The sequence below is a fragment of the Cavia porcellus genome, unplaced genomic scaffold (genome assembly GCF_034190915.1).
Source record: "Cavia porcellus strain 051 isolate PalLab524CR breed Dunkin Hartley unplaced genomic scaffold, mCavPor4.1 scaffold_12, whole genome shotgun sequence".
In the NCBI taxonomy this organism is placed as follows: Eukaryota; Metazoa; Chordata; class Mammalia; order Rodentia; family Caviidae; genus Cavia; species Cavia porcellus.
The window spans coordinates 43782465-43803883 of record NW_026947495.1 but is presented as its reverse complement, the minus strand read 5'-3'; the positions used below and the strand labels follow the sequence as shown (position 1 = coordinate 43803883).

General features: G+C 32.3%; 1 protein-coding gene across 5 annotated transcripts in view; it reads right to left on the bottom strand.

Annotated features, from left to right (window-relative positions):
- Positions 1-21419, bottom strand: part of Galnt13 (polypeptide N-acetylgalactosaminyltransferase 13) — a 464434-nt gene that overhangs the window by 28342 nt on the left and 414673 nt on the right. For all 5 annotated transcript variants that reach the window (XM_063259105.1, XM_063259107.1, XM_063259108.1 and 2 more), the window contains exon 10: positions 15479-15577. In XM_063259105.1, the coding sequence (XP_063115175.1) occupies positions 15479-15577 (99 nt within the window). The remainder of the gene's footprint in view (positions 1-15478; positions 15578-21419) is intronic.

The window sequence follows — 21419 nt, the reverse complement described above, 5'->3', positions numbered from 1 at the left end:
TATGTTGCAAATTAAGAGCAAAGAGTTCAGCAGAATAATTTGCAATACTGTGAGTTTGGCCAGATGAAAAATCCCAGGAAGGCTGTGGATTGTAAAGACAAAGTTGAGATTTTGATTCCTGAGGAGAAACAGAGAAATGAGAAAGATGGCCCCGGGGCATCCCAGGAAGCGGGTCTCCATCCTGTGCAGCCTCAGTGCAAAGGTGAAAGAATTTGCTCAGAGAGAAAAGCTGCAGAGTACCATGTTCAGAATGGCAACACAGGCCACATGAGGTTCCAGAATGGCAGCAACATAGAGAAGCTTTTCTTTACAATCAGGTAAACAGAGCCCTAAGATCCAGGCAACTGACCCCGACAGCCAAGAGAGAGAAAAGCCTGGCTACTGCTCCAGCTAGCAGCAACCTTGGCAGCATCCACCAGGTGCTGATTTTAGGTGCAAGGAAAATGCACGAATTCTGAGGGTAAGATGGCTTCCACCTTGATTGCAAAGGGCCTGGCTGGCCAAGCAGTGTGCCCCTGAGAGGGTAATTTGTGAAGATGTAAAGGTGAAGCTAAAGGTGCAGTGGAGACCCCAGAAGTTTCGAAAAGCCAGGAAATTGGATGAACCAAGGAAAGCTCCAAAAAGAGAGCAGAGAGGATTTAAGATAAGGCTTCAGGAGCTGAAATCCCTGGAAGTGTCATGGGGGGTGGAATCACCCAAGCCTTTTGGAGCTTGTAACCAGATTGTTTCAGATGCTGAGCACGGAACTCCAGGACTTAATGTTAACCCTGCTGGACATTGGATTTGCTTTGTTTCCAATACTTTATATTTTCCTGTTTGTAACTTTTGGAATGGTAATGTTTATCTTGTGCCTTTGCATTTCAAAAATGTTTAATCTTGTTTCATTTGTAAAGGGATTTACAGTTAAGAGTTTACCATGGATCTTGGAGGAGACTTGGGACTTGGACTTTTCAGCAATGCTGAAACTTAGGACTTTGGCAACTCTTGGAGGTGGACTAAATGTGATTTGTATAAAGGATGTACATGAGTCCTGGGGGCCAGGGGTGGAATGTCATGGTTATGTCTGTGTCCCCCAGGCCTCATGAGTTTGCATTGTGCATTTGTCATTGTTTCACTCTCTAGTGCTTGGATTGATGGTGTCAGTGCTACACCCACGTAGGGGTGGAGCTAGGATGTGATGTAATGGCAGGAAGAAGGTGTGTCTTGCTCTTTCCTGCTTGTTCTTTGCAGCCATCTATGAACTGCGGCCCAGCCATACACACCTGCCTTAGAGCCAACTGACTGTGGACTGAAACCTCCAAAAACTGTAAGAAATAAACCTTTCCTTTCCCAACTTGGGCTTCAGGTATTTTGTCTCAGCAACGAGTAAAAAATAACTAAGACAATGAATAACAATAATTGATAAAAAAGAATGGGACTAGTAAGAATATTAGTCCATGCACTTTTTACTGTTCTGTGAGAGGATAATGTATTTTGCCAAAAATTAATTTTAAAATTACACAGTTCATAAAGTCCATAAGATAAAAGCCAAACAACTTCTGAGACAAATAAATCTTCATAATACTGCGCCTTGTAAATGATTCTTTTAAGGATAATCATATTTAAAGAGTTTATTGAGAAATTTATATTGTCGTTATGTAACACAAAACAATTTTAATAATAGATTTTTATTCTTACTGATATTCATATATTATAGGTTACATATTACATGTTTTATGCATTTTTAATTTTTTCCTTTAAGTCATTGATGACTAGAAGCTTGCTTAAATATTTCACAGTTTTGAGAATTTTTCCAAAAACCAGTCTTTTAACCAGTCTTTTTAAATTTACACATTCTGATATTGGACTAAAGATTCTGCAAATCATCTGGTCTTGAAACTCTTGTTTATTCAACAATGAAGATAGAGAATATTAGAATAAGTGGATATGTATTAAACACTACTATAACATATAATATTGCAATAGTCTACAGGTTTATAAATTGAGGGCCAGAAAGGACATGGGACTTCTTGAAATCACACAGCAGTTTTGACACCCAAGAATTCTCATTGAGATTTGAGATTTCTCTTATTGAGAACTGAGATTTTTCACCCACCCTAACTCACTAATGTAAGGTGTAACAGAGTAGCATACAATAAAATTTAAATTAAAACAGATGACGTATATAGGTTATGTATACCGGAAAAAAGGCTAGCACTTGAAATAAGATGGAGGTCTAATGATACGGTGTTAAAGCTAAGTCAAGTTTCAGGAGAGATAATTTTTTCAAACATTGTAGCATCATCTATTATAGTCAGATGGTTCCTATCAAATTTATTTTAGATGAATGATGCAGCCAAATTACCATTTTCTCTAGTTTGTGCCCTCAAACTCTTCGATTCATCTGTGAAACTTATCTCCCAGTATGGTAGCATTAGAAGATGAATAGCATTATATCTGTTCAGTAATGAGTGGGCTAAGCATCCGTATAAAAGAGATCATGGAGAACTACTTAGTCCCTTCACTATGAGGATACAGCAAAAAAGGATGTATGTTATGAACCAGAGCCTAAGCCTACATTACGTGTGAGCTCCAAAAATCTTAGTCTTGGACTTCCCAACTTCCAGAACTATGAACAATAGATTTCTGTTATTTATATGCCACTCAGTTCGCATTTTTGTTGAAGTAGCCAAAATAGGTAAAAAAATTGTTCTACCTTAAGTATATTTTAGTCTCTGTACATATTTAGTCTATAAAGCCAACAAAAACCAGAGAAATTCTCTCCACAAAGCATTGATGCTCTTGGAATAGTTCCTGTTCTTGTTGAAATTATGATAACTTTGCTTTCTTTTAGGTTGTATATATCCAACTCATTTAAACATTTAACGGATGGATGGTGTTCCTTCTTTTCTCATAAGCCATTTCATTTCCATTGCAAATTTACTTTGTGAAATACAAGTTTTAATTCCACTGTGCAAATTCTAAAAGGAGACCTGATCAATGTTGAAATGGGTTCTAAATAATTATGGCAGTTATAATAATGTAAGCTTTAATATAAATACATATCTGTTGAATGAATGAATTCATTACAATCTGAATACATTAGAATGCATTACTGAAATAATCAAGCTTCCTCTGGGATAGGGTCTATAATCAAAACAGTTTTTATTTTCAAAATTTTTAGATTTTAGATTAGATTTTAGATTAGATTATTCTTAAATATAAATAGCTCTATTCTATAGGAAAAGATAAATCTATGGAAGTTAGATAATATCAAATGATATTTTAGGCAGAAAAGAGTATTTTAATAAATGGCTAGCATAAGCTTCTCTAAAAGTCTTACTGTTGTGAAAAATGGCTCTGAATTATTTACTGCAATAAATTATACAGAATGTTTCGATGTGTATTCTCTCTCCAAATAAGTGGCTCTAAGGAGAAAGAAAAACATTATAAATATTTTTCTTAAAAAGTGTAGTTTTCTACCACTTTACATTTTTCTCTTTAATACGAAGTATAATGTGAATGGGAAGCACTTTTATTTTTGATAGAAGATGTGTTGCAGTTCACAGGGAAATGTTCACCAAGAAAATTTAAAAATCTGTGTATTGATTCTTGATTATAAATTAAAATAATTATTTTATAAATATTGTATTAATCTGACTTGTACCTAATCATGAACATATTTTAATGTAAATGTTAAAAAGTAGTATCGATATATGAGTAGATAAAATATATGCCAATAAGATTGATAAAATTTAGCAATTTTGAAACTGATTCTTTTAAAATGGTGTAGACATTTAAAAACCATTCATTATAAAAAAAATGGCATTTCTGCATCAAAAAAGAAAAAGACAAACAATTGGTATACAAAATATATTAAAATATTTATATAAAAACTATATACAAAATGTCAAAATGTCAGATAAATATTTGCAACATGCATGACACAGGGTATAATTTTGTTTAATGAAGTATTGTTAAAGATGACAAGAAAAAAAATCTTACCATGAATCATGGAGCATAAATAAAACTATATACGAGAAATTTGTAATATCATTTTTTAAGTCTTTAAATGCTGATTTTTGAATCCTTAAATGCATTGATAATGGTAATAATATTGTTTGAAAATATGAAATTCTTCTCACAAACTAAATTGGCAATAGTGCATTATAAGTTATTTAATAAAGCATCAGGACTGGCCACCGTGATTGCAATCGTGGAATATGAGTGGGAATTACTGAAAATACAGTGGTTATAAAGTTGATGTGGATCAGATAGACTTACGTTCAAACTGGTCTTACTATCTTAGTCATGCTGCTAATTTCTCAAAGTTTCCACTAAATCTACCCTGAATGAAACAGGGACAATAAGACAATGTAATCTGAAGATGGTCGTGAAAATGAAAGAGGATAGCACAGACTTAGTGTCTCTCAGAGTGTCACTTCCTATTTTAGCAATTAGTCATTTTAAATTGGTGAAAATGTAAAAAGAAGACCATCTGTCACTATACATTAAAAGTCCTATACTGTTGCATAACTTTGATTTCACAAATTTATATCTAGACACAACTCTAAAGAAACAATTGCTTAGTAGATTCCAGCTGCAAGGATACTGACTCTGCTCTATAGAAATGACTATTTACAAGTGATGCTGTGTGTTAAACAAAAGGAAAAAATCTATCTAAAAACTGATTGTTCATTTACAAAAAATATGTCTTGGGAAAATTAAGAAGATGCTAACCTAGCTAACAAGAAAAACTAAATGATCTTTAAGTTTGTGGACAAAGATGATAGATTTAATCATGAAATTGGAGGACGGCTTCCATAACTTGTAGAGATTTGAAAATGCTTGCCCCATGCAGGGAATGGAAAATTACCAGATATATATTTTGAGCTCAACAAACTATTGAAACATCAAGGTGGGTCAAACTAGAAGTCCAGAAATGTGGAAAACTATGAGGAGCCTTGTGCATCACACTGAATAAAACAAATTCTATTTTTTTGGGCAGTGGAGAATTCTTGAAGATTTTGATGAAATTTTAAATCAAATATAATATAAGTGATGTATAGACATAATGAGATATTTAAATCATAAAGTTGAAAGAAAACATAGGCTAAGACAAAGGTTGCGACCCTGTATATAAAGAGATTGTGAAGTAGGATGCAAGAGACATTTTTAAAGTTTTAAATGTCAGGATTTTGTGACCAATCTGAATTTAGAAGTACAGTTTTTATATTAGATTTGAATTTTGGATGACTATGAGAAAGGGAAGAAGATGACTTCTTGTTAGGAAATATGAGTTTGATATGCTTGTAGAAATTCATAATAATTAATTGAGTACACATTTAGAGCTCATGAGAAGTGATGAGGATGAAGACATGACATTGCCACAGCACACAGAAACACCAAAATGACATCCAGGATTAGGAGGCAGATTTATTTATGTCAATGGGCACTGATCAGGCTCATTCCCAGAATATCAGGCCCCAATTCTAGTGCATTAGGGTTTATATTGGATAAGCAAGCAGGAAGTAAAGAAGCAGAATGGCTTGTGAATTGGGCATTAGAGTTTACAGTGTACATTATAGTGACCAGCTATGAGTCACAGTGAGCAGCCCCTTTCTAAGAGAAAGGAACAACCAGATCTGAAACAGGGATTCTTACTGTTATTCTTATTTTATTTTAAAAAGCAAAACAGAAAAAAAAGGATAGATATGATACAGATTTTCAAAAACAAGAAATTAACATTAGTTAATATATTGTATATTGTTATCTTAAAAGTAGTTGTTTAGGTTACAAGATCTAGACACAAAAATAAACAATGACAGCACAAACTTTTTTTTTGATGAACTAACAGAGATTAGTAATATAGCTATCTATCTTGCATACATATACATACATATATTTATGTTTACCAACATACATAAAATCTTTTCCTTTCTTTCATTCCTCTATCCCAGTTTTTCTTTCCTTTTGAGCACTTTCTTTTTCTTTCATAATTACAAAATCTATTGTGCATTTTGGATCTTATTACTTTTATTTATCCTAGAGAGATAATACAATACTTATAAATGTGAATTTGATTTATTTCACTTATGAGTATGGTCTCAAGTTGACTCCATTTACCTATAAAAGCCTCAAGAACATCCTTTTATAGCTGAGTAATATTCCATTCTATAAAAATAGCACATATATTTTACCCATTCTGTGGTTGATGGGCATTTGGGTTGTTTCCAAGATTTAGCTATTACAAATTGTGCTACTATAAACATGGGTTCACATGTATCATTGTGGCATGATATTTTCAATTTTTGAGGGAAAATACACAAAAGGGGATAGCTGGATTGAATGGGACTTCTAATCCTAGTTTTTTAAGGAATCTCAGCACTGCTTTCCACAGTGGTTGCACCAGTCTGCATTCCTACCAAGAATAAAGAAGTGTTTCTTTTTCCCAAGAGCCCCAACAACATTTAGTATTGGTTGATTTATTTTATGTTAAAGATATAAAATCAATCAAAATAAATCAGTGTAAGAGATATAGGACTTCAAAACATTATTAAATCAACAGTAATTTCCATAATGTCTTTTTATGTTTTCAAAATAACTGCAGATACCTTCAGATACAATAAAATCAAACAGAACAGAATAGAATAGAAAAAATAAAAACAAAGCAATGAATGTGATAAAGGTTTTTAAAACAAGCCAATAGTAAATTCAAACTTGCTATCTTTAAAATACTGCTCTTGTCATCAGATTTAACATAAACAAACAAAACAAAAGAGAATCAAACCCAACCCAACAAAACAATAGAAATGATATAAGAATTCAGAATAAGGCCATAAGGAATCATCAGTGGCTAAGATCCTCAAAAGGAGATCGCCTCTAGATGCCACACTATGTACTGCAATCCTCTGAATCTATGATCAGACCATTGGCCTTAGACCAGCGATGTTAGTGTAACACCAAAGCACCATAGGCATCCAATTGCATTTCACCTCGATAGCTATCATCACAGCCTATGTTCCTCCAGATAAGCTTGTTGCTTACCCAAGTGACATGCAATTTCAATGTTGTTTTAATTTGCATTTCTCAAATGACCAGTGATGTTGAACATGTCTTCATGTATATATTTTTCATTTGTATTTCTTCATCTTAGAAGTGTATGTTCATCAGAGATACTCATTTAAGGATTGGGTTTTTGAATTTGGGGTCCTTTTGTTTTTCAGTTGTTTATATGTTCCAGATATAAGTCTTTTGTCTGAGGGACAGCTGGCCAAAATTCTTTCCTATTCTATGGGTTTTATTTTCACTCTGTTGGTGATTTCTTCTGAAATCACTTTTGAATACAAAACATTTTAATAAGAAGAATTCCCAGTTGTTGATTCTTTGAAGTACTTCCCATGCTGTTTATGTTTTGTACATGAACTCTCTGCTTATTTTATGACTGTAAAATTTCTACCTAACTTGTCTTCCAGTAGATTTAGTGTTTCTGTTGTAATACTTAGATCTTTGATCTATTTTAATTTTATTTTAATGCATGATGATAAAGATGGGTCTAGTTTCAGTCTTCAGCAACGGGAAAGTCAATTTTTCTAGCACCATTTGTTAAAGAGGTTATTGCTCTTCCAAAGAACATGTTTATCCTCTTTGTCAAAGATAAGATGGCTAAGTGTCTTTGTAGTTCTGTCTGCACTTCTAACTTGTTCCATTGATCCTACGGTCTGTTTTTATTCCAGTATAATGCTAATTTTATTACAGTAGCTTTGTAGTATATTTCAAGGGAGTGTGATGCTTCCTTCCTACCTTTATTACCCAGGAGTGCCTTTGCTACTCTAGGTCTATTCTGTTTCCAAATGAATTTTGAATGTTTTCTCTCTATTTGTAAGGTATGTTAATGATATTTTGATTGATATTGCATTAAATCTGTATAATGCTTTTGGAAGTGTGGCCATTTTCACAATGTTGGTTCTTCCTAACCAAGCGCAAGGGATATCTTTCTATTTTATGATATCCTCTTCAATCTCCTTTTTTACACTGCCATAATTTTTAATGTATATGTCTTTTACATCCTTTGTTAGATTGATTCCTAAATATTTCATTACTTTGGATGCTGTTGTGAAAGGTGTGATTTCCATAATTTCCTTCTCATTGAGTTTGTTTTTTGTGTAAAGGAATGCTATTGATTCGTGAGTGCTGACTTTGTATCCAACTACATTATTGAATTTTGTTATTACATTTAGAAGTCTTTCAATGAAGTTTTGGGTGATCTTTTATGTAGCGTATTATGTCATCTGCAAACAGTGATAAATTAACTTCTTACTTTCCTATCCGTATTCATTTTATTGCTTTTTCTGGTCTGATTGCCTTGGTTAATATTTCCAAAACTATACTGAATAGGAGTGGTAATAGTGGACAACCTTGTCTTATTCCTGATTTTAGAGTAAAATTTTTCAGTTTTTGTCCACTTAGTATAATGTTGGCTGTTGATTTATCATATATGGCTTTTATCAGATTGAGGTAGATACCTTCTGTTCCAAGTTTCTTTATGGTTCTTATCATGAACAAGTTTTTGGAATTTATCAAAAGCTTTTTCAGCATCTATTGAGATGATCATGTGATTTTTGTCTTTGATTCTGTTGATATGGTGTATTATATTTATTGATTTGCGTAAGTTAAACTATCCTTGCATTCTTGAGATACATCCCACTTGGTAATGATGTATAATCTTCTTAATGATTTGCTGCATTCTAGTTCCCAGTATTTTATTGAGAATTTTTGCATTGATGTTCATTTAGGGAGATTGACCTACAGTTTTCCTTTTTGGTTGGGTCTTTCTTTGAGTGTGGTATCAGAGTAATACTTGTCCCCAGAAATTAGGGAGAATTACTTCCCTTTCCATTTCATTGAAGAGTTTGAGGAGTATTGGCATTAAATCTTCTCTAAATTTCTTATATAATTCAGCTGTGAATCCATGAGGACCTAGGTTTTTCTTTGTTGGTGAATTTTTAATCACATTTTCAATTTCAGTAGCTGACAATGGCTTACTCAAAATTTTTATATTTTTTGATTCACCTTTGGTATTTCATGCATTGCTAGAAATCTATTGATTCCCTCTGTGTTTTCCACACTATGTGGATAAAGATCTTCAAAGTAGGTATTCATGATCTTTTGTATTTCCATGGGATCTGTAGTAATTTTAAACTTTTCATTCCTTATTTATTGCATTAATATGTGTTTTTATTTCTTTTTCTTGATAAGATAGGCAAGAGGTTTATCAATTTTGTTTATTCTCTCAAATAACCAACTCTTTGATTCATTAATTCTTTGCATTGTTTTCTTAGTCTTGATTGCATTAACTTTTGCTCTGACCTTTACAATTTCCTCTTTTCTATGAGTTGTGGACTTGACTTGCCCTTCTTTTTCTAGAAGCTTGAAGTGTAGCATTAGGTTGTTTATTTGTGCTCACTGTGTTTTCCTGATGTGACAATTTATTGCCATATATTTTCCTCCTAAGATTGTTTCCATTATGCCCATAGATTTTGGTATGTTGTATCTGCATTTTCATTGAATTGTAGAAATTGCTTAATTTATTCTTTAATTTTACCTGTAACACATGGATTGTTCAAGAGGTTATTTAATTTTCATGTATGTATGCAGGCTTTGCAATTTCTTTTGCCATTAGTTTCTAAATTCAGTACACTGTGATCAGATAATATGCATGGGATAATTTCAATCCCTTTACATTTACTTAAGAATACTCTATGGGACTAATATATGGTCTATTTTGGAGAATGTTTCATGTGCAGCTGAGAAGAATGTGTATTCTAATGTGATTGGGTGGAACACTCTGTAAATCTGTACTAAGTCATTTGCTCATGCACTTGATTCAGTTCTGTTATTTGTTCTCTGACTTTATCTAGTTGATCTATCTCTTTGTGACAATGTATTATTGAGGTTCCCTATTACAACTATTCTGTTGCTTATTTAATTTTTCATATCTATTAGTATTTGTCTTATATAATTGGGTGTTCTTGTATTTGGCATATATATATATATATATATATATATATATATATATATATATGATTGTTTTTTCTTTCCCTTGAATTATTGCCCTAACAAGTATGTAGTTACTTTTTTTTATCTCTTTTTGTCATATTTTGTTTTTGGTTCACATTGTCTGCAAACAGAGTAGCTACCCCCGCTTTTTTCTGGTTTCCTGTTGCATGGAATATTGTTTTCCATTCATTGACTTTTAGTCTATGAGTTTCCTTTTGAGTTAAGTGTGTTTATTGTACACAGCATATTGTGGGATCCTGTTTCTTGATCCATTCTTTCAACTCATTTCTTTCAATTGGTGAACTGATCTTATTTACAATGTTGGATATAACTGATATGTACTGGCTCAACTTTCTCTTGTTATGTTCTTTTTGTTGGTTTCTTGCTTCTCCCCCTTTTAAAATTTTTCTCCCTGTCTTGTGCTTTCTTTGTTATTTTCTGTGAATTGTAGGCATTTTTATCACTAGTATGTCTTTCAGTACTCTTTTAAGGTTGGTTTGTTGTACACGAATTAATTTAGTTGTTCTTTGTCATGTAAGTATCTTATATCTCCATTAAGTTTCAAAGAGAGTTTTACAGGGTGCATCAATCTGTATTAAAATTTGTTTTCTTTCAGGGCTTAAAATACTTCACTCTAAGCTCATTTTAATTTGTGCCTTTTCTTTAACATCTTTTAGTATTCCCTCTTCATGTTGTATGTCTGGGATATTATTATATGCCTGGTATAGATTTATTTTGGTTATGACTGGCATTGTATATACCTCACTTATCATATCAGATTCATTCGCCATGTTTGGGAAATTTCTGCTATCATTTTTGCAAATAGTTTACCAATGTCATTTGCATCAACTCTTGCATCTTTATTGATGCCTATTAGTCTTATATTGTTCTTTTGGCATCGTTTTGAAGTTGTAGAATTGTCAATTCATGCTGCCTTATTATTTTTAAAAGTTTTTTTTTTTTTTTTTTTTTTTTTTTTCCCATGATTGCTAGCTGTGATCCGGTCCTCAAGGTCTAAAATTCTATCCTCAATTTCATACAAATGATATCACCAGCTTTCAATAGAATTTTTTTTTTATTTCCTGGATATCTCTTTGAATTTGTTTCATATATTCTGGTGTTTTATTTCTATATTGCTCATTCAAGGTTTCCATGATTTTCCCATGTTCCTGTATTTTTTTTTTTACCTATGCTCTATCTAATTCTGAGCAACTCCTTTATTAAGGTTGTCATTTGTGTCTTTACATGAGATATTATTTCTAATCTGATTTCCTCTATAGCCTCATGGATTTGTTTCTTTATTTCACTTGCTGTCTTTTCAGAAATTTTAGGTGTATGACTTCTAACATCCTTTATTTCAGTGTCTCCCACACATGTTCTTAATGGAAGTTTGAAAAAGCATTTTGTTTTTTCATTTTGTCATTTTTACCTCATGTGTGTCTTAAGGTCCTACTGTTTGGTTGATGTTTGTCTAATTGCTGAGTCCCACAATGAAGGGAAGGAGTCAGTCACCTGAATTCCTCCTTTAGGGCCTGCTGGTTGAGTTCTATATTCTTCCTAGGCTGACTGGCCCAGGAGTATTGATGCAAGTCAATCCTTAATTCCTATTGTTTCTATGGCTTCAGGAATGGAAAAGAAATTATTATCTGGACAACTAACAAACTGAAGTATACTGGCTGGGGAAAGGGGCATTTTCTGCTACAATATGAAACTGCATTCAGAAAATAATATTCCATCTACAAAAGCTTCCATTGATCCAACTTTATATATTTTGTATATTTGAGCACTTAAGCAAAATATTTCAAACAAGAAAAGTGCATTTTTTCTGATACCTCCAATCACTTGAGAACAAATAAATCTACAAAAACTCCTGTGCAAGGAGAAATTGTTAAGAAGTAAGTGTCAACAAGTATGACATATTTTAGTTTAGAAATGTAACCAAGTCAAAAATCATTTTAACTTATGTTATGACTTTTGTCTAAAGGGTAGGAAAAGAATTTGAAGAGTTTTAGGGCTGGGGGCTATGATACTTGTAAAAATTCAAAACTAAACACAAAAATAGTTTCTGCTTCCATGGTAACATAAAGAATAGCAATACATACAGAAAGGGAACGTTGACAATAAAAACCTAAAATCTGTTCTTTTTCAAAACAAGCAAGACAAAATCTTAACCTTCCACTAAGTATTAATTACCCTGAAAATACTGAATTTTATCAAAGCAGAAGTCATAATGATAGGATTTTATGTGACTGAACATTTTCATAATATGTGTTTGTTATAGGAGCATTAGAGACAGGTCATTGAAGCTAAACAATATTAAAGGAAGTTGCATTTTTATCTTCATCTTAGCCTCTGAAAGAACATTTCAGCTTTTATCTTTGAAATAAAATAAAAAATAATAGAAAACATAAGTAGAAATAACAAGTAAGGAGAATAACTGGTGCTAATGGGCCAATATGAGAAATAGGAGATGAGTAATAAGTAACAATATTTGAGACAAATCTTTAATACATTTTATACACATTAAAGTTAAAATATTAAGTAGTTTACCCATAAATTACTCTATAAAGTTTATGATATTGCAAAACGAAGTTCTTTTATTTTCAACAGTTTCCATTTTCATTATGAAGCTAATAAATAAATACAAAATGTGAGGTAAAAGTGAAAATTTCTATTCCAATTTCTTGTTAGATTTATTCTCTTTAGAACAATCTGTATTCCTGACAAATAACAATGCATTTCTAGTAGGTCATAGCACTCATAAATATATGTTATAACTATACAGAAAGATATTCATTTATATTTTTCATAAGTAAATCACTGAAAGTAAGAGACACTCTAGATTTTTTTTCCATTTTGTATTTTCAATGTCAGTATTTATACATTTTTGGCTACTCTTGGAACTATATACTATTCCATACTATCTATTTATCTATCTATCTATCTATCTATCTATCTATCTGTACAACTATTTAGTTTTTAATAGATATTACTTGTATATATCTGTATACAATACTAATAAGTATTAATATAGGTTAAATTAAATATGGTTTCTGGGGCTGGGGATTTAGCTCAGTGGCATAAGCACCTGCCTTGCAAGCAGGCAGTCATGAATTCAATTCCTGGTACCGATAAAAACGAAAAAGACAAATAAATAAATAAATAAATAAATAAATATGGCTTCAGTTTCTCACTTGTTATTAAATTGACAATGTAAAGATATTATTAGAATTATGCAGGAGTGGATTTTCTTTATTGATTACCTTTTCACTTTATGAATCCCTAAGATTGATGGTTTTTTAGACCACTGGTTACACTGACAATAGCTAAAATTATTCCTGGACAATGTCTATAAGATACTCAATATTAAAACCTATTGTTCTGACCACAAACACCTTCAGCTATTAATTTGACTAGTTTTTATGTGTCTCTAAAAATCACAAACACTGTGCCACGTGCCGGGAATGAAGATAGGATTACAAATGACTGGGAAAGTTTCTTTCTGGATATTTAAAATTTTGTGCATAAAGTAGTAGTTAACAGTTATGATCTGGGCATATGGTGTCATTCACACAAATATGGGTATATGATTATTCTTTTTAACAGTAACCTTACCACCTTATTGAATTTTTAAAGGTCTTTTATCTGAGGTATTTTCTCATTTAGTTTACATTAGAATTACAGAGAGATCACAGGATTTTTTTATTTCTGTATGTCATCATGGTACAGATGATTAATTGTTGTTTTCCCATAACCTGTTGGAATGGATTATAGCAATCAGTTCTGAATGCCCATTCAATTTGAGGAGCAGCCATGTGTGTCTCTGATGCCAAACAGTTAGTAATTTTGGACCTAGCTTTATTCAAGTTACATAGCTTTGACCAAAGAGATATATACATAATACATGGTGGACTATGGATCCTCTAGGAAGCTTTTGATTTTTCCTAATTAAAAGCAGACAGAACACTTTGTTTTTCCTCACTATACTTTTCCTGTCCTGAATGAAAGCATACTATGTGAAGGAGCTTCATCAAATTCTTCTGATCAGCTAATGATGTGAAAGTTAACTGCAGGCATCTAAGAATGGAAAGATATGATTCCTGATTTTCTCAGGGAATCATTTATGACCCAAGCAAATGTTCACATTTGACTACATTCAAACTTAGGTGAGAAAAGTAAAACCCACATCTTTATTTTCCTGTGTTTTTTTAACTTTCATTTTTATTTGTTCATGCTTGAGGTACATAAGATTACAATCAATGTGGGAAGTCAGTACATGTGCGTAACATAGCTTAATTCTTTTTATGTTCTCTTCTGTCCTTCTCTTTTCTCCTCCCTCCAAACTTTTGAAACATTTAAATGAATTTATCAGAATTCCTCTGATTTCAGGTGCTATGGGTCTTTCATTTATTATAAATAAATACAACAATAAGTTGAATCATTTAAAATATTTTTCTGTCTTCTACCTGTATTGTTGTTTCTATGATCTTCTATCATAAACTAATTTTCCCAAATGCCTTAGTTCAGAGATTTGGTTTTAAATATTATCTTGCATGAGTTGAAACTTTGGAACTCTACTTGAGTTTTTAATTATTGATTTTTTCACTTTTCAGGAAAATATTAAATCACATAGGGCCTTCCAAAGTATAGTATAGGGCCCAGTGTGCTCCTGATTTACAGTAGCAGAGTCACTGTGTAGCCTTGAACCCACATATGCTGGAGGGATTACCTTTTGCAAACTTAGTTCACTCTAACCAAGAAATTTTACACCTTAGAAAGAATTCATTGCTGTGATTCTCATCAACTTCTGCAATAGCTTGCTACCAGCTATCTCCAGCTCTGTTTTGAGAACATTTTCCAGAAATTCCAAAGTCTTCCTTTCAGTGTTACCATGGAGTAAGGCTGCTCAAGACAGAAGACTCACAGCCCAGAACCTTGTGGAAGAGATATTTTCCAGAACTCACATGGAACACAAAAGTCTTTCTTATGCTCTGATAAGTTTCTGACAATTGGATTGACACAACGAAATTTTTCCCTAGGATTTTAGTCAGCCCTCAGTGCTAACTTATGTAATTAAAAATTTTATTGAAATTCGAAACTCATGGAAATCCTGATACTCAAAAAAATTAACAGAAAAAAGCATAGAATAACTATATAATAATGCATAATCATAATTTTCTCATCATGATACACTGAAATGGACCTAAAATATCTGGCTATTTTTTAAATGCAATTTCACTGAATTATCCTTTGCTTTAATTTTGCACCACTGTTTTAGCATGCTTGGGACCGTAAAATAGCCAAATTAGCTATTGGTTTGAATCATTATTTGTTTACTCAACTAAGAACTTACTGTTATTAGTGTAAGAGCCATGATGTGCACTAACGATTTTACCCATATTTACTCCCATAAATTACTAAACTGATAAAAAGAGTTTACCTGGTTTCCTCCCATGCCATGACAATTGAATATACCCACTTTTTCATTTTCTTTCCGGCCCATGTTGTCTAAACATTGATTGGTTTCAACATTTCTTATCTAAATGGAAGACACACAGAGAAGAGAAAGTAAAACATGAGGCAAATAGTCATTTGAGTCAGAAAATCTGTGATATTATTAAACTACATTGTTAACTAAATGCAAGTTTGTAAGGAAATTCCAAAATTATATTTTACTATAATATTTATTTTGCTTTTTCCAAATCTGTCTTACTCCTAGTTTCTAAACTCCTGCAGAAGTAAACTGGAAGGAGCATCACTGTTTTTAGTTAGTATTAACATCAAATTAAGTTATAGTATTTAGAATAGAAACATCTGCATAAATTAGATATTTTTCTCAATTCCTCTAAAAACTAAGACTAAAATTTCCCAAATAGACATCATTCATTCTTAAACTCTAATAATACCTACCACAAGTAAGGAACACTCAAATTTAAAGAGTGAACCAGAGAGAGAGAGAGAGAGAGAGAGAGAAAGAGAGAGAAGAGTGAACCAGAGAGAGAGACAGAGAGAGAGAAAGAGAGAGAGAGAGAGAGAGAGAGAGAGAGAGAGAAAGAGAAATGAAGTCCTGTCGTTAATGTCTCTCCAAAACCTTCCCTACTTTGACCACACTTATCCCATTGTTCTTGCCACTTCCTAAAGTGGCACTGAAATTCCTCTTTCCTAAGTAAATTTATGACAGTGATCAAAAACACAGTGAATGCTGTTGCTGCATCCGTTCAATGCAAAGGCAGCCTCACAAAAACATTATGGTTGGCCTCCTGCCTTATTCACCAGATCTGGCACCAATCTAATTCTGGCTCTTTTCCAAAGTCAAATGGAACATGAAATGTAAAAATTAAGGCAAATTCCACTCAAATGACCGCATTTCATTCTTGCAAGGAATTAATTCAGAACATCAAGGCTGCCACAAAAGCATAACTAAAAATATATACTTAGAAAAGAGGATTTATAGAATTGCTTCCAAAAGTGTTAAGAACAAGAACAACAAGATGCTTTAATTTTATAATTTAGACAACTGTTTCTAGGAAGACAATATGTAACCTATTAACTAGTGATTTTTTACTGTATATTTTTTTCTTGAAATTCTATATTACTTGTACCCTTTTACTGCTTTTTTAAATGTCCTTTCTTTTTTCTCTTTAAATTAAAAAAAAAGAACAAGAAGATATGCTTCAGTTGAGAGGCAATATTTTGAGGGGGGGCCATGTATCATTTTTGTAATAGATTTTTAAAATTTAAAAACATACTATATTTTATCATACCTGGTATGGTCTATCCTGTGTATTAATAAATATTAATTATGCCATTTATTTCTCTTTGACTGAGACATATGCATGTTATCTTCTTTCATTCATGTTGCCAAACTTAATTGAAAGTGCTTGACCCTAAGAGAAGCTATTACAAAGCTAAGTACAATTTCAGATTATAGATTATTCAGAATCAAGATTAAACTACCAACTGTGGCCATAAGATTCTCAAATACATTAGTCCTCTGATTAACATAAGTTAATAAACATTTGAGAGAAATACAATTACAAATATCATTTATCTTAAAAATGCCAAAAATTACTAAATCAAGCACAAGTTACTATAAGAGGACAAAGAGGAAGAAGAAAAAGGATCTTTCTGCTGAATGATTTGCTTCAGATAGTTTTCCCTTATTTTCTTAACTCCAAATATATATTTGCAATTATCCATTCTGCTTCTGAGAATTTTGTGTCTCTAACCTTTATTACTATATACATACGTTACTGTTCCCTCAGTAAAATTACTTGTGTATCTCTACTTAGCTATCTGTTGAGTACACATTTTATACCTTTGCAAATGAGTAAGATTAGAAATTTATTATACAAAATTATAGAAGATGGATGAAGTTTATACGATTAACTTTTCTTACGTTGAAGAACCTCATGGTCAAGAACTGGTTTGTGGAGCTGGGAGAAGCATCATTTTCATTGAGATCCCACTCAGAAGACGGGAATAGTGACACCAAAATTCACACTTGATATGGGTTGGAAGCACAGATCAAGTCATCAGGGATAAAATAGGGAGCAGTGAGGGATAACTTAATCAATAAATTTGATTAGAAAATACAAAGCACAGAATAAATATTGCAGGAAAAGTATTTATGCTTCCAGAAGCAAGACACATTTGGACAATATAGGCTTGAAATGTCTCCTCAATCTGATTTTTCTTGGTTCAGAAATTGGAAGGGACTGAGCCTATAGGCCAAAGACTTTCCAGGATCTGTAGTTAGACAGTATTGAGGAGGCTAATAATTGATAGATGATATGGTAAATGTCTCTCTATGTGCTATACATAACTAAAAATTTTCTGACTGATTAAATTATAGACCATGTAAGTAGAATTGTTTTGAAATCTTTTATATTGGACTCCTGGTAACTTTTCATAAAGATAAAGTTTTTGAAAAGCAATAAAATCATTTGTTATTCTTGCAATTTAATGCCATAAAATATACAACTTTATACTGTCATTATCCTTAGAGAAATAAATGTTTCACAAAATAATATTCTTTCAGATGTAATATACTTTATCTGATTTAAAGGACCTCTGCTAAAAGCATGGTATACTACTTGCATAGATACTAGTTAATACTCACAAATATTTATGGACTAAGGCTGTGTGTGTGTGTGTGTGTGTGTGTGTGTGTGTGTGTGTGTGTGTGTGATGGCCCCCCTTTACTTGACAAAACAAAATTCAAAGTGTATGCCACTGTATACTCTGATATATACCTGATAATTTAACACATGAAGTGCTGAAAGTTATGTACAGAATTTAAGAATATCTCACAAATACTTTGCCTTCAGGAACAACACATGATAGCTTCTTTTTGTTTGCAGTACTTTTCATGTATTAATTCAACCAAGAAACATTATTGAGAGACTACATATATCATGTCAAACACCATTTGAGGGTGGAAGATACAGAAGTGAATAAAATATACATACTCTTTTCCATTGTGGAACTCACATTTTAGAAGTAAAGAGTGTGATAAACAAATAGATTTATAACATATCAAAGCATCAAAAAATCTTATGAAAAAATATAAAGCACAGTAAGGGTAGAAAAATTTATGTAGAGGTGTCATTTTGGAAAGATGAGAAAAGTTCATTCTGAGGAGAAGATATTAAAGAGACACTTTAAGCAGTGAGAAAGTGATTTTTCCACCTAAAGAAGAGCATTTCAGGCAGGATCACATCTAATCGATGTCGCTGATACATGGCAGGAGGATACTGAAATAATAGTCTAGCAATTTGGCCAGGTATGAAACAAGGAGACCAAGGGGCAGGCTAAAGAGGTACTGAAGATTGAATAATGTAAAGAATCATAACTCTTTGAGTGTAAGCACAGCATGGTAATAATTATTCTGGCTTTTGTCAGGAGAACAGATTAGAGGCGGGAACTGGAAGCAGGGAAACAGGTCGGGAACATGTTGCAATTAGGTTAGCAAAAAGAGAATAAGTGCTTGGAACAGAAGGGTGAGAATAATAAGGGTGGACAGTTCAGACTTGGAGTGTTTTTAAAGGAAAAACAGAAGGATTTTCAATTAAATTGGATATGAACTGTGAGAGAAAAGAGGCCTCAAGTAATATCTAGAGTTTAAGCCTGAGAAAATGGGTGAATGATGTTTTCTTCACTGGGAACAATATTCTGAGTTCTTGTATGCTGATAGCTAACATTGTCCTTTATACTTGAAAATCACTTTGGTACATTTGAAGTCTTGACTAACAATACGTTGTCTGGAGTACCTTTAAGACGTTCCTGCATTTAATTCCATGATAAAGTATCATGATAATCTGGCTTTTGCTCCTTATTATACTTATCATATTTTCCTTTTATTATATTTACTGACTTTTTCTTTAAAATATAATAGATTTATTACAATATATCTTGGTATTCTCTATTATAGATTATTTCTTCAGGTATGTAGTATTCTTTTTCACTATGTAGCTTCAATTTTACTTTTAGGAAAGTATCCCTGAATTATAATTATTAATATTCATTTTGTTTCATTGCATTCAATTTTTATTTAGGAAGAATATTATTATTTTGATTATTGTTGCTCATTTTCTGTGTAAGCCATTCATGATCAAACAATTTTGAATCTATTCTTTATTTAAAAGTTCCTCCTTTTTTCTTCTGAAATCCCAATGACATTTTCTTTTTGAACTATTGATCACAAGTTCTGAGATGTTTAGTGTTCATTGTTGAAATTATTTTTTTCTTTCATTTCTAATTTTTCTTGTATTCTAGGTGCTCATTTCAGAGTTTTCCTAATTTGATTTATAGACTGATTCTGTATTTCAACATATTCAACATTTATTTTAACTTCTTTTTAATAATTAGGTTATATTTTTCCTTTGGCTTACCAGAATAGAGTTTTGGTGTGTTTGCATTATTTTCAAAGACACTTTGTTCTTAATATTTACAGTCTTGCAATATTCATATTTTTAGTAATATTTTTACCATTTGCATAAAACCAATTATTCTGATATTTTAGTCGGGAGGAATTGTTGGTGCAGTTATTCCTAACTTCATAAATTTAAAACTATCTATCTTGTATTTTTGGAAGCACACCCCCCCACCTCCTTTTTTTTTTTTTTTTTTTGTTTGTTTGTTTGTTATTGACTGCTTGGATCTGTTTATCTCGTCCCTTTTTAGGTGAACCTTTCATTTTTTTGTGTGCCTATATTTCCTAACCTCTCAATTTGTGCTTACTTTTTTGAAGTTTTTCCAAAGAAGGTACTTCAAGTAATGAACTTCAAGAATTTATAGATTTCAGGATATCTGTGTGTCTAGGGAGGAGACTTTTCACTCCATTGGTTATTATTATTAAAAAAGCTGGAAACCTTCTCATGAGTGGCTCACCTCACAAGTGGAAATTTGAGTGCCTCCTTCCCATCCGCTCACTTCTATGACACACCACTTAGTTTCCCACTGTTTTGTTATACAAAGATTTTTGCATCGTGTGGGCCAGGAAACAGTCGGCTCATAGTTTGAAATTTGTGTAAATACTTGTCAAAGGTAGCTGTTAGTCTTTTTTGGCTTTACTATCCTGGTTTTCTTTCTGTTTAATGGGGGAATTAAGAAACATTCAAAACTGCTGAATGTTTCCAAGAACTCTGAAGTAGACTTATTTTCAGGACTACCTAAAAATTTACCAAAAAAATCCTATATTTGATGTGTTCTAATTATTCCATATTCGATATGGTTTGGTAGTTTCTGATACATAATAAAATGTGTGCATTTCAGCGTCCAGATGCCAAAAGGATATGATATAGATCAGGCTGACTGGATACCGAAGCTGGGGGAATAACTAGATGCTGAGCTCTGTGGTTTAGAAAATGTCACAATGAGATCAAAACTCTCTCAAACATCTGAAAGTTCTAAACATTCTACAACACAGGAATTCCTTCAAATCATAAATGTTGTAGCTGTCTGTGCAAATATGTATTAAAACAATAATGTTAGAATACATTTCACTTAAAATATTAGAAATGTGAAGTAAGATTTTTTTTTTTTTTTTCACACCATACTGTATCCTATTTTGGTCACTGGTTAGTTACCCAGCCTAACACTCTTTAAGGTTAACATCTGATGAAGACTGGCATATTTTGCCTATTGATATGTATACTCTGTTACTCTGGAAGAAATATAAACTGTATTCTAAAGATTTTTGAAAATAAAAACATGATAACAACATCCATATGGGTGTAAATCAGCTAAAGAGAGACTTTCTTACTGCTTATCCTATTAAAGGGTCAGTGAATCTATAAATAAATCTCCAGACTACCAACCAGAGGGTAAACCTTTAAGCAGTTTAGTTTCTGCATTTTTCAGCAACTGATTTTACCTTT